Source organism: Chionomys nivalis, chromosome 8 (genome assembly GCF_950005125.1).
Source record: "Chionomys nivalis chromosome 8, mChiNiv1.1, whole genome shotgun sequence".
NCBI classification, from domain to species: Eukaryota; Metazoa; Chordata; class Mammalia; order Rodentia; family Cricetidae; genus Chionomys; species Chionomys nivalis.
The window spans coordinates 75136248-75150530 of record NC_080093.1 but is presented as its reverse complement, the minus strand read 5'-3'; the positions used below and the strand labels follow the sequence as shown (position 1 = coordinate 75150530).

Here is a 14283-nt window from a genome sequence, read left to right as displayed (position 1 = left end):
CCAGATGAGTGCTAAACCTCTCTCCCTCAAAGAATGGCTAAATGCTCTTGTTATAGAAGCACTGCAAGTCCAGCGTGCCTCCAAATGCAACTTATCACCTTTAGATCAATATGGACTTTCTTGGTCTAGAACATCATACCTGAGCATATTCTACTACTGCCAACCAAGGTGGAACATAGCGGGCTATCCCAAGCCCCGAGCACTTCCCATTTCCTTCTTCCTTTTACCCCACTGGGTGTCCCTCCATTTCTGAGCCTGACTCTTCTCTACACTAACTTGCATAAACACACCATTCCAAGTTCCTACTCACTCTTACCAACACCTCATGTCCTAATCATTCTCTCCTCCAGCAGCACCGAACTGTTCCAAACAATCCTCCCCATATACTCTCAATGAGCTTTTCCAAACATCAGTCCAATACTCTATATCCAAATACAGCATCTCTAAATGGGCGAGTGGGGACATGTAAATTACAAATACCAAATGCATGAAAAATCTAGCTAGAGAGGCAACATCCAACCTAGGTCCACACATGAAATGAGATAAGGAAAGCTCTGGGAACAGAAGATAATCCCCACCATAATGTAAGAGAAAGAGCCAAAGTTAGAAAATTGGGGAAATGTTTTAAGAGAAATAACCAACCTCAGAAGCTACCAGGATGCAGCCCCCCCCCCCCAACAATAACAACAAAATATGGAGCCTAGACGCATTCCCTTTAGGTAAGGCAAGAAGGAGTGGTAAGAACATCTGCTCATTAGTGCCATGTACCATGAGGTGATCAAATGACGCCTGAGCAGAGGCCACTGAGAACCTCAGAGACCAGTATTCCTAATTCAAATCAGAGAAACAGGAAGAGGCTTTGGGGGGACAAGAAGGCTACCAACAGAAAATCTGGGTAGAACAGAGGAGAAACCAGTCCAGTAACTTAAAAGGGAAGCACAACTGAAAAGCTCAGTTTTCATGATGATGCAATTCAATAACATTCACAGAAAAGACTGGCAGACAGGAGGGCAGAAGTCTGGGTAAATAGGAATGATCAGAAAGCCAGATGAAAGGGGCCCAGACTATCATCTAGTAAGCCCAGATCTCAAGTAGCATATTAATACTCCCCTTATTGGCTGTGTAGTCTTCACACTTTTGTCAAAAGTTAAGTTTCTGTCTGTTTAAATCCCAACATATTATAAACAGATACTTTAATGAAATATAGTATTTATGTCATAGCATCTAATCACTCTGATAGTTTCTAAAACATTTCTCTGGTTTCTGTACTGACTATGAACTGCTGGAAAGCTCCCAGGTCAGGCAACTGCACTCTTGAGTATTCCTAGCCTATCAAGTCTTTCTGATAATGAAGGAGTTCGCGCTGCAGACATACAGACTTCCTCATGGCAGGACAAGATCACTCTCTTCAGCATTCCCAACCTTTAGATTTTGTTCTTTACATAAAATTAAGCCCAATACCTCATTCATAGGACAGTCCAAGTGCCCCCAAATAACTATCAGATCCCCCCTACATCAAACTATTCTTGGCTATATCACGACTCCAGATGTATCATCGCCACCCTCTCTTCCACCTTTGTCCCAGTGTGCCGTCCTCATCAACAGTACACATTTGAAGAGATGAGAAGAGCAGCAACAGCATCACCACAGTTTTGGGCACTGTTTTTAAAGCCTCCGTGTACAGCACAACAGCCCACACCCACATAGTACTGATCATCAGTACTGAGCCTAAAGATGGCTGGACCCCAAACTATTGTCACACAACTGATTGCTAAAGTCTTCCTCTATATCTATACTGTTATTTTTAACCCCATATTAAACTTCCCACCACGTACATATTCCAATACATACTTACCAAGCACTTCTTATGTGTCAAGCACCTCTCTTAGATGCAAAGATATTTAGTAAGAGACAGACTCAAGGCTCTCACTAGAGCTCACACTACCCTAACTCTCTCTCTTAGTTCTTTGTGTGTGGGGGGGGGGGGCAGGGGGGGATTCAAGACAGTCTCTCTGTAGATTTGGAGCCTGTCCTGGAAGTTACTCTGTAACCAGGCTGGCCTCAAACTCACAGAGATCAGCCAGTCTCTGCCTCCCAAGTGCTGGGATTAAAGGTGTGTGCCACCACTGTCCAGCTCTCCCTTAGTTCTTGTGCTCCTGCCACACTGACTACATTTCTGTTTTCAACTATGTCAAGCTCCTTTCTACCCTAAGACCTTTAATTCCCTTATATGGTTGTTTTCCTGCTCTAGGGTATGAACAAAATGAAGGCAGAACCATTGCCTTGGTCACTGAGTATCCAAGTGTTTTGTTTGGGACCCAATAAACTATAGGTTCTTGATAAGCCTGTAAATGAATGAGCCTCTAGACTCTAGAGCAACATGCCTTGCCTGTACAAACTCTCCAATCCAAAACAGTGAGCTGTTTTGTAGATCAAATGCAACCATCAGTTCAACTGCTAACCCTTAAGCTTTGTCCTGTTTTTAAAAAAACATCTCAAGTCAACTTTTAACAACACCCAGCGAAGAAGACAGTGAACCAAGAGTCTTCAATCAACCAGCTTCAAAGCCAACTGGTTATTTTGTAATTAAGCTAAAAATTGATAAGCACTTGTCCTTTGATAAACTATTTTTGAAGGAACTTGCTACAGACAGGTTGAAGGAGAGAACTCAATGAGATTCTGAAAATTATTCTGAACTATTTGAAGAAAATTTCTATTTGTTACAGTATGACCAGGGGGCCTATTTCAGGCTAATTTCAGTCCCTATTAGACCTATCAAGAAAGGTACTGGGCACCAGGTTTTAAGTAGCAAACTCCTCATAACAGAAGGCACTCATTCACTTTAAATGAGGTAAAATAGAATAAAGGAGTTTTAAAGTCCCTTCTGGTCCTGAGGTACCTAATTCCATATGTTCAGGAGCAAAAGGTGAACTAATAAACAAAATTATCCTGTTATGGTTTAATAAAGTATTCCCCAAAGGTACATGTACTGAATGTTTGGTCCCTGCCTGATTAGATTATTTTTGTAGATACTGGAACCTTGGGAAGGATCTGGCTGGAGGAGGAAGGTCACCCAAAGTAGATCTCTGGGGTACCTTCCCCTGGGCCCTTCCGTCTCTCTCCTTGTCCCTGCCAACCATGAGTCCAGCAGCCTTCTCCTCCACACACTCCCGTCTCCAGGATACTCTGTCTCCTAACAGACCAGGAATAAACGAAGCAAAGGACCATGGCCTGAAACCATGAGCTAAAGCAGATCTTCCCCTCTCGTGCTGATTATCTTGAGTATATCAGGTGTTCTGTCACAGCCACACAAAGTTAGACTAACACAGATCATGAAAAGCAAGATTAGATGAATTCTACACACTCTGGTCAAGATTTCCCATAGGCCTGGGCACCACGTAGACTTATCCATCCATCTATCTGTCCATTCAACAATTAAATATTTACTGAATCCCCACTATGTGTAAACCACTGTGCTAAGTGGTCCAGCACACTATGATCCAACATAACATGATACGTGCACTGCTCTGTACTGGAGCCACTGTTACTGAGTACTTGAGATGGAATTTACACAAATAAGGAACCTAATTTTTCATTTTATCTGATTTTACTTGATTTAAACTTGAAAAGGTTCTGACACCTATTGTTTAGAGGACATGTGCACTAAATTGAGAAAAGTCGGGTTGTGTTGGTGTCCACAGTTGTAACCTCAGCACTCAAGAGGGAGAGGTAGAGGCCTGCCTTTGAAACCATCCTGCTCTACACAGCAATTTTTAGACCATCTAGGACTACATTATGAAAGTTTGTACCAAAAACAAAACATCAAACAAAACAAAAATAAAACAAAAAATGTTGAGAAAAGTGTTCATTACTAAGGAAAATAACTTAAGACTTCCAAACTGAAATGAACAAAAAATATATATTGATCATTAAAAATAAAACAATTACAAAGGCTCATTTCTACAGCACTCCAAATACTCAAAAATTTAAGTCACTCCATATTAAAGCCCTAAAATGACTAACACTAAATATGTATGCCCACTTAATGTGTAGAGCCTATGGGAATGCAAACTCCTGGGGCATGGGATATGTTTTCCTGGGCAGGACTAATCTCACTGTCATCTTGAAGACCTGCATCTTACCCGTTCTTCTTTGGTGTAGAGTTGAAAACACTGGGATAAAGTGCAGGTTTGTGGCTGATGATGATGCTCCTTCTGCAGACGGACACTCTCTGCATCAGGGATATATTCATCTTCAGTGTTTACAAACAAGCTGCAATTCAGGGGATAGGCAGTCTTATAAAACAGACACAAGAGCTTTTCAAAATAGCTATGAACTCATAACCCATAAGATCAATGCATAAGAATATAGCAATTCAACTCTTCTACATTCCAAAATATTTTTGGAAATTACTCCATCTGCAAAGTTATTTCAAGAGTTAACTTGGAGTTAGCTTTTCTCAAACTGTCCATGATTGTGCATATTGTTCTTAATTATGTGTATGTATGTGTATCTATGTGGGTATGCACACCTGAGTGTAGGGGCCCACGGGGGCCAGAGGTGTCAGTTCTCCTGAAGTTAGCCTCCTGACACAGGTGTAAGAATTGAACTTAATTCTTCTGCAAGAGCAGTATGTGCTCTTAACCAGAGCTTGCTCGCTCTCTCTGTCCATGCTGCTTAAACCATTCATTCTTGTCTAAGGTATCTAAGGACATGCATTTGACACAAGCTTACTAGTCTACAGCTGTACAATCCTAAACACATCTGATCCTGTCTGCTATAAGCCTACAAGAGCTAATGATCCTGTTAAAAAAAAAAAAAATCATAGTAAATCAACACACAGCAATTAATGAACATATGGCTTTTCCCTCAGCAGCAAGTAAATTTTCTACAATTTTGAGCCTTGGAAAGAAGTCAGGAAAAGAAAAAAAGTGCTTTAATAAAGGGTTAAAACACACATAAAATACTCATTTAATGCTAAGACTTGCATGTTACAGCTAAACTGAAAAATCTGTGTGCTGCCAAAATGGTAATTAAAAAAAAAAAAGACTCACAAATCTTTTGTCTCCTTGTCCCATTCTACCACCAGTTTCACATGAGCGGTGCCACCTGGTCCACAGGACTTTAATGCCCTAAAGAATCAGAGTAGAGCCACATATTTTCTAAAAGAAAGATTTCACTTAAATGTCATTATATTCTATCTAGAATATAGTAATTATAGAAAATCTTAATAGTTCTTTATCAGAAAATGAGACCAATGTAGCCTCTGATTTTGTAACTAGTTTACAAGCAGAATGGAAAATTCTTAAATTAAAACATTCAATATAGAAATAAGAGTGGAAGAAATTTAGCATCATCCCATAAGTTTGCTTGCACACTCTTAGATATTATTTATTATCTTTCCAACTTTTGCCCATTGTCTCACCCACACAGAGACTAGACTCAGTTTCCTGGCAACAGTCTGCTCTCCCACTTGCCCAAGTCCACTCCGCTATGCCTACCTATGTCCTTGTCAACTCCCCGGTACCTTCCTCCTCCATAAATACAAACTAGCCAATTCACTGGTCATCACCATTTTTTGAGACACTAATGGTTAATATTACTAAACTTTTATCTTTTATATGCTGTGCAATATTTTTAGATTATTTAGTTACTTTCATGTCAATCAAATACTGACATTTCAAACAAGACAATGTTGTCTAAAAAATGGTGGTGGGGGAAGTGAGACATTGTCTCATATACCCCATGTCTCAAATTTGCCATATAGCCAAGGACAGCCTTCAAATCCTGATCTTCCTGTACTGGAATTATAGGTATGCACTACCATGACTAGCTTGTGTTTTTTCAAAAAGTATGTGTTGAAAAAAATCATTACAATAAAAATAATGCAACTTTTCATATTTATGTAGACACATGTGGACAGTCTATATACATATACCTCCTAGTACAGCAGATAATAGAACAGCATGTATTAAATCACAGGAGTAGAAAAGTAGAACAACTAATCCTATCAGAGGAGGAGGAACAATACATGTTTTCACAGTAAAGGAATTATGGACAGTTCATATGTTCAAATAATCATCAGTACAATGAAGACAAAGGCAGGTTTGGGGTAGTTGGGAGAGGGATAGCAAAAAGACCTGACCAAAGAGAAGTAGAGAGTTCAAACTATGGAATATAGGCTTTACCTTCTAGATCACAAGTTACCAGGTAAGGGCAATGACCAGGGCACGACCAGAACATTAGCCTGGAACACTTCAATCTTTGTGAATGAGAGTATAATTTATTTATCATTTACTTGTTTATTCATTCATGCATGCATGCATGCATACACGTGTGTTTGTGAGCATGTGTGCATGAATGTATATTTTCTTTTTAATCTTCCTAACATGAGTTACTTTAATTTTAAGAAAGCTCATAGAATACTTCTGTGCTGGCTAGTTTTATGACAACTTGACACAAGTTAGAGTCATTAGAGAAAAGGAAGACTCAACCGAGAAAATGCTTCTATAAGACTGGGTTGTGGGCAAGCCTGTAGTGTATTTTCTTAAACTAATGATTGATGTGAGAGGGCCCAGTCCATTGTGGGTAGGGCCACCCTGGGTAGGTGGTCCTGGCTTCTTTAAGAAAGTAGGCTGAGTAAACTATGAAGAGCAAACAAGTAAGTAGCACTCCTCCATAGCCTCTGCATCAGCTCCTGCCTCCAGCTTCCTGTCCTGCTTGAGTTCCTGTCCTGACTTTCATCAATACTAACCAGTAATGTGGAAATGTAAGCTTCGCCAGACTTGCTTTTGGTCATGGTGTTTCATCACAGCAATAGTAACCCTGACTAGGACAACACTGTACCTAGTATGAGCCAAAAGTAAAACAAGAACTTAATTTCTTTTTTTTTTTTTTAGTTTTTAATTGTTTGTTTGTTTTACATCCTGACCACACAGTCCCCCCTCATCTCCTCCTAATCGTTCCCTCTGCCCCCTTATCCACCCCTCCTCTGTTTCTGTTCAGAAAGGGCAGGCCCCCATGGGTATCAGCAATGCACGGCAAATCAAGTTGCCAAGTACTTCACTTCTAAATGGCCTCAAAGAACTTAAGACACTTATATGGAAATTATACCAGACATCAGATATTACATCAAATGTTACAGGAGCACATGTGAGATTCTTGAAAATGGTTTTGTGTTTGTCTTTTACCTTTCCACTGTCGGGTGGCACAAGGGCTGCTCTTCCTGAGGCAACAAGTAAGTTATCCCCACAACACTGACCACACGCAAACTGAATGGACACACCTATATCAAGTGACAGATGAGAATTAGGCTGGACTTAGGCAAGAGCATGTTTCACAGTGGCATTTCCAAAATACATCAGATACAGCAAACAGCTCACCTTACAAAATAATCCTCCACTTTAAGTACAAGGCACTCAAATGCAACTTATTTATCAAGTATTTAAATATTACATTGCTTTCACTGAACACTAATTTAATGGTCTTTTATGGATACCTTAGCACAGTAATTTTTAAAGTTTACAGATAGAAGTTCTATACCATCTCGTGCTGACCATATGCCAGCTGTACTAGACAGGCACCATGACAGGATATAATATACACAGCAGTTCAAGGGGCCTTCTGCAATAGCAACTTCTTTCAGAAACTGGCAGTAAGTCCCAACAAAACCATTTTCTCTGTACTGACTGCTGCTTCTGAGTAAAAACGCATGCTCTACTGGAATAGCAAAATGCTTACAAACCTGGATGCTGACAGTAGGCCTCAAGAAATACTTCATCTTCTCTAAGATCTCCTTCTGCAGAAGGTCCCATGCTACTGTCTTCTCTAGGTGCAGGACAAAAGGCAGTCCAAATCTACCACACAAACAACAGGGTCACCTTAAAATACAGCAATCCCTTATTCTTGGTCTTTTTAAATCGGATCACAGTCTAACTGGTTTTAGGACAGTTCTCAAACAAAACAAAAACTAATAATGGTACTCTCACAGAAGACAAGGTCAGAAGAACTGCTTAGATCTCTCAGGTGAAGAAATGGCCTCTGTGAAGCACAGTTAAGCAGTAAGGGGGCAGAGACAGTGAAAATGACCAACCTGTACATCAAAAAAGTGTCAGGAACATGTAAGGCTAGAAGGTCTAAGAAGCAGGTAGCCACATCCTGGTACTGACAAGATAGGCACTATCAAACGACACCTAAAGTCACTTCCTAACTAGGGCAGAAGTCCGCTGGGCTCTGCCAGGTTCCTATACCACATAAAATAAGAGACAATACTATAGTTCTCAGTCTTAGCTACATCTGAAGTCACCAAAGGAACATCAAAAATCTCTGTTTGGCCCACATTGGAGCACCGGACTGAAATCTCAAGGTCCAAATCATGAGCAGGAGACAAAGCACGAGCAAGGAACTTAGGACCGTGCACCCACACACTTGAGACAATGGGGATGTTCTATCAGGAACTCACCAAGGCCAGCTGGCCTGGGTCTGAAAAAGCATGGGATAAAACCGGACTTGCTGAACATAATGGACAATGAGGACTACTGAGAACTCAAGAACAATGGCAATGGGTTTTTGATCCTACTGCACGTACTGGCTTTGTGGGAGCCTAGGCAGTTTGGATGCTCACCTTACTAGACCTGGATGGAGGTGGGTGGTCCTTAGACTTCCCACAGGGCAGGGAACCCGGATTACTCGTAGGGATGATGAGGGAGGGGGACTTAATGGGGGAGGGGGAGGGAAATGGGAGGTGGTGGCGGGGAGAAGGCAGAAATCTTTAATAAATAAATAAACAATAAAAAAAAATCTCTGTTGCTCAAACCAGCTCCAGAGATTCTAATGAAGTCAGTCTGGAATGTTATCTAGCACTGAGGCTTTTCTGAATATACCTCAGGTAGTTCCAATACACAGTTAAAGTTGAGGACCATTGTTCTGGCCTCAGCTTCAATTCATGCCCTAGTTGTTCAAGTCTATGTTTTGATCCCTGAATGTCTCCTTCTCTATACACCCAGATGCAGACCACACTCCGTCAGCACAGAATACCCTCTCCACGCTCCTATGTTCTCTGCTGCCCATCTGTATGATACCCTCATTCCCCACAAACCACAGCACTAGCCACTGGGTTATAAACACTGCCTGACTTTCCATCCTCATGCCTGGCTAGGTTTACATCAACTTGATACAAGCTAGATTCTTTTTGGAAGAAGGAATGCCAACTGAGAAAATGCCCCATCATATTGGTCTGTGAAGCATTTTCTTGATTAATGAGTGATGTAGGAGGACCCAGATCACTATGGTCTTGACCTGGTGGTCCTAGATAAATGCCATAAGAAAGCAGGCTTAGAAAACTATGGTGAACAAGTCAGTAAGCAGCATTCCTTCACAATTTCTGTTCCAGATCCTGTCTCCAGGTTCTTGCCCTGACTTCCCGCATAGATAGCCAAGTGTAACCTTGGAGCTGTATGATAAAATAGACCCTTTCCTCACCAAGTTGTTCATGGTCCTGGTGTTTTACCACAGCAATAGAAACCGCTATTTAGACACTTTACTAACAGACTGACGGCTAGAGAGAAATGTACTTACCTTGGCAGCCTAAACAACCAATGCACATAAAACAGAAGCTGCTGGATGAATCAGTCACAGCATGAATGACAAATCTAACTAAAAGATGAACTCTGTGAAGACTTGGGTGGATGCCGAGTGGTAAAAGAAAATCATTCGTAAAGGCCATCTAGTGACTTATTCACAACAGTAACACTGAAGTTATTTGCCTGAAAGTCTCCATGGATGAAACAGCTTCCTATCACAAGACAATGATTCCACTCTAAGAGCCTGGTACCACAAAGGGGATTTTATAGGTCTCAATTCCATAAAAATACTACAAGCTCCTTTCCATTTATTATTTTAAACATGTCACACTCCTAGTCTGCATTGGGGCCCCAGATGTTCTCACAGCTCACTCCTTCTCCTTGGGACACATTCCTTCCAGTGAGACGCCTTCCTGTGCTCTGGTTCTAATGTAGACCCAGAGCCTCTCCTTCACACACACTACCATTTTAGCCTGTGTCAGTGTCTTCAACATGGTGACAACTACCTGAGGTTAAATGTGTTTACTGGGTTTTGGTTGGCCTATCTCGGATGTCAGCTTCATGAGAAAAGGGAACCTCTACATTCCCAGGGTTTAGAACAATGCCTGAACACTGTAAGTATCAACATTCTTGTTAATATCATTAATACATGTGAGATTTTTATGTTTATGTTACCACCCAAGGAACTTATTTCAAAGTAAAATTTTAAAAGGCTCAAATAATGGCTATCCTGACTAGTAAAAACAGACAAACAAAACAAAAAACCCTTTGAGTCCTTCTGAAACATATTCATCTGCTGTTCCCATTCAGGAGATACTTCTGTGATAAAGCTACTTTGAAGATATTCTATGGTTCCCATAAATTCTTAAAGAGGGCATCAGAGAAATTTGAGAGATTTTTGACTCCTGTATTTCTGACTTAGAATGCTGAATGAATAATGGTGCCATCTGCCAAAACAGGAAATATTGGAAGAGAAAGATAATGAGTTCAATTTGGGACATAAGTTTAGGGAACATGTATCATCCAAAGAGATATGTTAAGACTTTTTTAAGTTTTAAGATACAGGTTCAGAATTCTAAGAAAAGCCTAATACACACAGGACATAAGCTCTCAAAATCTAAGCAAACTTTTTTCTTTTCCTTCCTTCCTTCCTTCCTTCCTTCCTTCCTTCCTTCCTTCCTTCCTTCCTTTCTGTTTTTTCCCCCAAGATAGGGTTCCTTTGTGTAGCCCTAGATGTACTGGAGCTCAGTCTGTAGACCAGGCTGACCTCAAATTCACAGAGATCCGCCTGCCTCTGCCTCCCGAGTGCTGGGCCACCACAGCCCAGATTAATTAAGCTTTAAAATAAGCACCTTTCAAATACTAACACACTAATTTTATATCTTTTCCCTTCCTAATACAACACACTAAACCAACTTATACAAAGATTCCTTCTGAATAACAGAATAGAAAATTAACTGCAGCTAGGCATAATGGCACTTGGGAGCTGCTAGAGCATCAGGAGTTCACGGGTAGCCGGGGACACACAACGAGTCCCTATCTCAAAACCAAAACAAAACTCCCACTAAAAGTAGATTTTTTTTCATCCCTCCTTTCAAAAGATTTAAAGCATATAGCCTCAAAATAATCTGGTTTTTACCTTTTCCCTTGCTGCCCCGTACAGGCCCGGTTACACACAAGCAGAACAATCTTGTCATTTGCCACTCTGGTGGGCAAGTCCACTTTCCCTTGTTTTGCTGCTGTTGATGGTGGGGAAGATAGTCTGTGATGATCCAAGCCAAATTTCAAGTGGTTTAAATTGTTATTTAAGTGAATGCCTGAAACAGAATAAAAACAGTTCAACTTATCTCTTCAAGATTCTTTTCATTTATTCATTACAAGAAAAAATAGAAATAGAAATAAGAAACTGTTATTTTATAATTTAAACCACAATCAAAAATAGGGACAAACACTCTACTATGACATTGCTCATCTAGCCATCAGGCTAGGTGTCGGCATTCATCGTTCCCTTTAAAGTAGGCTTCCCTACCTTTAAAATTGGAAATTGGAATTTTCCACAAGTCAAAGTCAGAAAGTTCTGAAGCGCAAGTTTACTGGAATAACCCACAAATATAACTCGAAGTTAGGTCCGGTAACCAGTCAAATGCATTCCAAAAGCAATGTAGACAACATTTAGAATCATCTACAAGGTTTCACTAGCAGTTTCTTGTCCCTGATTATCACAACAAGAGATAAAACTGCATTTACTAATCCAGAACTGTTGTGAGAACATAACTAGAACAGATCAACCCATACTAGCAAGAACACAAATGCCTGACAGACAGCACAAATCTTCAGTGTTCTACAGCAGAGCTTCCTGTTATTCAGGGCCATCCATCCAGCTATTCAAGACCTATCACAAGACTCTGTAGCTAATTAATGTCAATATCTGTTAATCCCTTTACTCTTTCAAAAGGATGTCACTTAGTGAAATGTACACTCATAAGAGGAACAGACCTTTCTGCCAACACTACCAACAATAATAACACTAGAAGAAGAAAATAGAAAAGCTTATAGAAAAGCATTCACAGTACAGTTCCGGCAGTATGCTAAGTAGCCAGCAATCCAATAGCTGCTGTTAAGATGCAGCAGCATTATAATAATTTGAATGACAAGTATATAGGTAATATCAAAATAAACTCCAGATAATTAAATATGTAAAAAATCACTAGAAATTAAAAACCTGAACTTTAATCAAGCTACTAGAAGAAAGAACACATTTTAGGCATAAATACCATAAAGAAATCCCAAAGAAACAAGAGTAGATATCAATTTATAATCATTTTAAACTGTGATGTGGAAAAATAAAGATAACAGAAACCAAATCTGAAACAACAAATTACCTCATTCCCGGCAAAGGTAAATGTATGAAATGATCAGGATTTCTAGTGAGATAAAAGGACGCTGTTCAACTGCTGCGAAGATCCGCTCTTCAAATCACAGCCCTGTGTTTCCTAACAGATGGGCCCTGGGGCCAGTGATTTAACCTCTCTAATTCACAGCTGTCACTCCCAGAGTGAGGGACATTCTCACATGTTGCTACTGAGCACTCATAATGTCTTTACATCATAGTCTAACAAATGCTTGAAAGTGGTGCACCCTTCAACAGAGGCATGTTCTAGACAGAGTATGAGATTCATTAATGTACAGGAACTCAATATGATAACATAAACCGAAAGCAATCAAGGAACAGGGACTGAATTGGGGGATGTTCCAGTTAAAATCACTAGCTGCATATTAGAAACTGCTAGGTATAAAAAGATAAACCATCACATGGCCAGCACTCCAAAGAATGCCAGTATAGTGAGAGACAGAGGAAACAGATCGTTTCCATATACACATGCCAGATGAGCAGACGCAATAACTGGAGCGCTGTAATCCAGAGAGTTAGCCAACATGTCCTTTGCAGGCCCATTTCAAGTCTTGGTTCCCAGCTAAAAACGCTATAAGAAACAGTGCAAACCCAAGGAAATAGGGCTTCACTAGAGGAAGCAGTCACTGGGGACACTCGGACTCAGTTATTTGTCTGTTTATCTTGTTGGTATCTGACTCTGTACAAATGTATTTTTTATTTAGTTACAAAAGAAGTAGGGATTCTTTCAGTTATACCTTTTTTTTCTTTTAAAGGATTAGTTTTGAGATTTCTCTCTTCTACTGTCTTTGTCTTAAATTTGTATTTTTATTTATCATTGAGCACAGAAACAAAAATTCCTGTTGCAATGAGATAGATACAGAAAAATAACAAAAGGGGAATAAAATACAGGAACAGTGATTTACTAGAGGTAACAGTGTAAAAAGAAAAAAATCTACCTGATTGAATGGGAGGAAGGGCATTGAAGGATCAAGTGAAAAATTCACGTTAGAAATAGAAGAACCCAAATAAAAAGTTGTTGCTAACATTTAAAAAAAAGAAAAAGAAATCAGCCTTGCTCTGAGTAACTTGGGGAAGGATGTCTTTATAGTGTGCTTAAAAATTTTCAAGAGTAAAGAAAAAGAAACAGGACAGAGATTAAACACACACATACAAAACTAGAGAACTCAAGTAACTTAAAGCAAATTTGTAGAAAACGGAGAAAAACTGGTGAGGTGGACCTCCAGGTAATGTAAAAGCACGTAAGAAATAATAGGCACGTGAAGGGGCAGATGTTCAATACACAGGAATCACATGTGGGGTTCAAAAGGATCACTACTAGTAATAAAAGAAATAGAGATTTTATTAAAACCAAGAAAAACAAACAAAAAAGAGAATAAAAATCTAAAAACACAACAGTATGTACACTTAGTCACAATTTTTAAAATTGTATACTATCATACAGTACTTCAATGTCCACAATGGTCAAATCTGCAAACTCAAGTGTGTTATAGAGACATGATCATTTACCTCTTTGACTGAGAATTCCTTCAGGTCTAAATATTTCTGGAGTCTCAAAGGCAAAAATGCAATCACTTTCATGAACCGTCTCCAGGTCATCTGTGTCACTGAAGGAACGATGGAATCCATCATAGTACATTTCGGTTAGCACAATCTAAAAGATAGGGAAAATGTGAACAGTTGGGTAACTAGAAATTCAATACAAAATGATCTTCCAATCCTACCCTGACCTTCATAAGACCATCAGGTTGGTAATGCTCAGTGGGGGTTACTGGATGTCTTCTAAGACCA

The 14283-nt window shown here is 39.8% G+C and overlaps 1 protein-coding gene across 1 annotated transcript in view; it reads right to left on the bottom strand.

Annotated features, from left to right (window-relative positions):
• Positions 1 to 14283, bottom strand: part of Usp31 (ubiquitin specific peptidase 31) — a 64905-nt gene that overhangs the window by 19068 nt on the left and 31554 nt on the right. The window contains exons 6-11 of the mRNA XM_057777338.1: positions 14002 to 14146; positions 11221 to 11398; positions 7745 to 7856; positions 7191 to 7285; positions 5055 to 5132; positions 4143 to 4272 (exon numbers count right to left, since the gene is read on the bottom strand). Of these exons, the coding sequence (XP_057633321.1) occupies positions 4143 to 4272; positions 5055 to 5132; positions 7191 to 7285; positions 7745 to 7856; positions 11221 to 11398; positions 14002 to 14146 (738 nt within the window). The remainder of the gene's footprint in view (positions 1 to 4142; positions 4273 to 5054; positions 5133 to 7190; positions 7286 to 7744; positions 7857 to 11220; positions 11399 to 14001; positions 14147 to 14283) is intronic.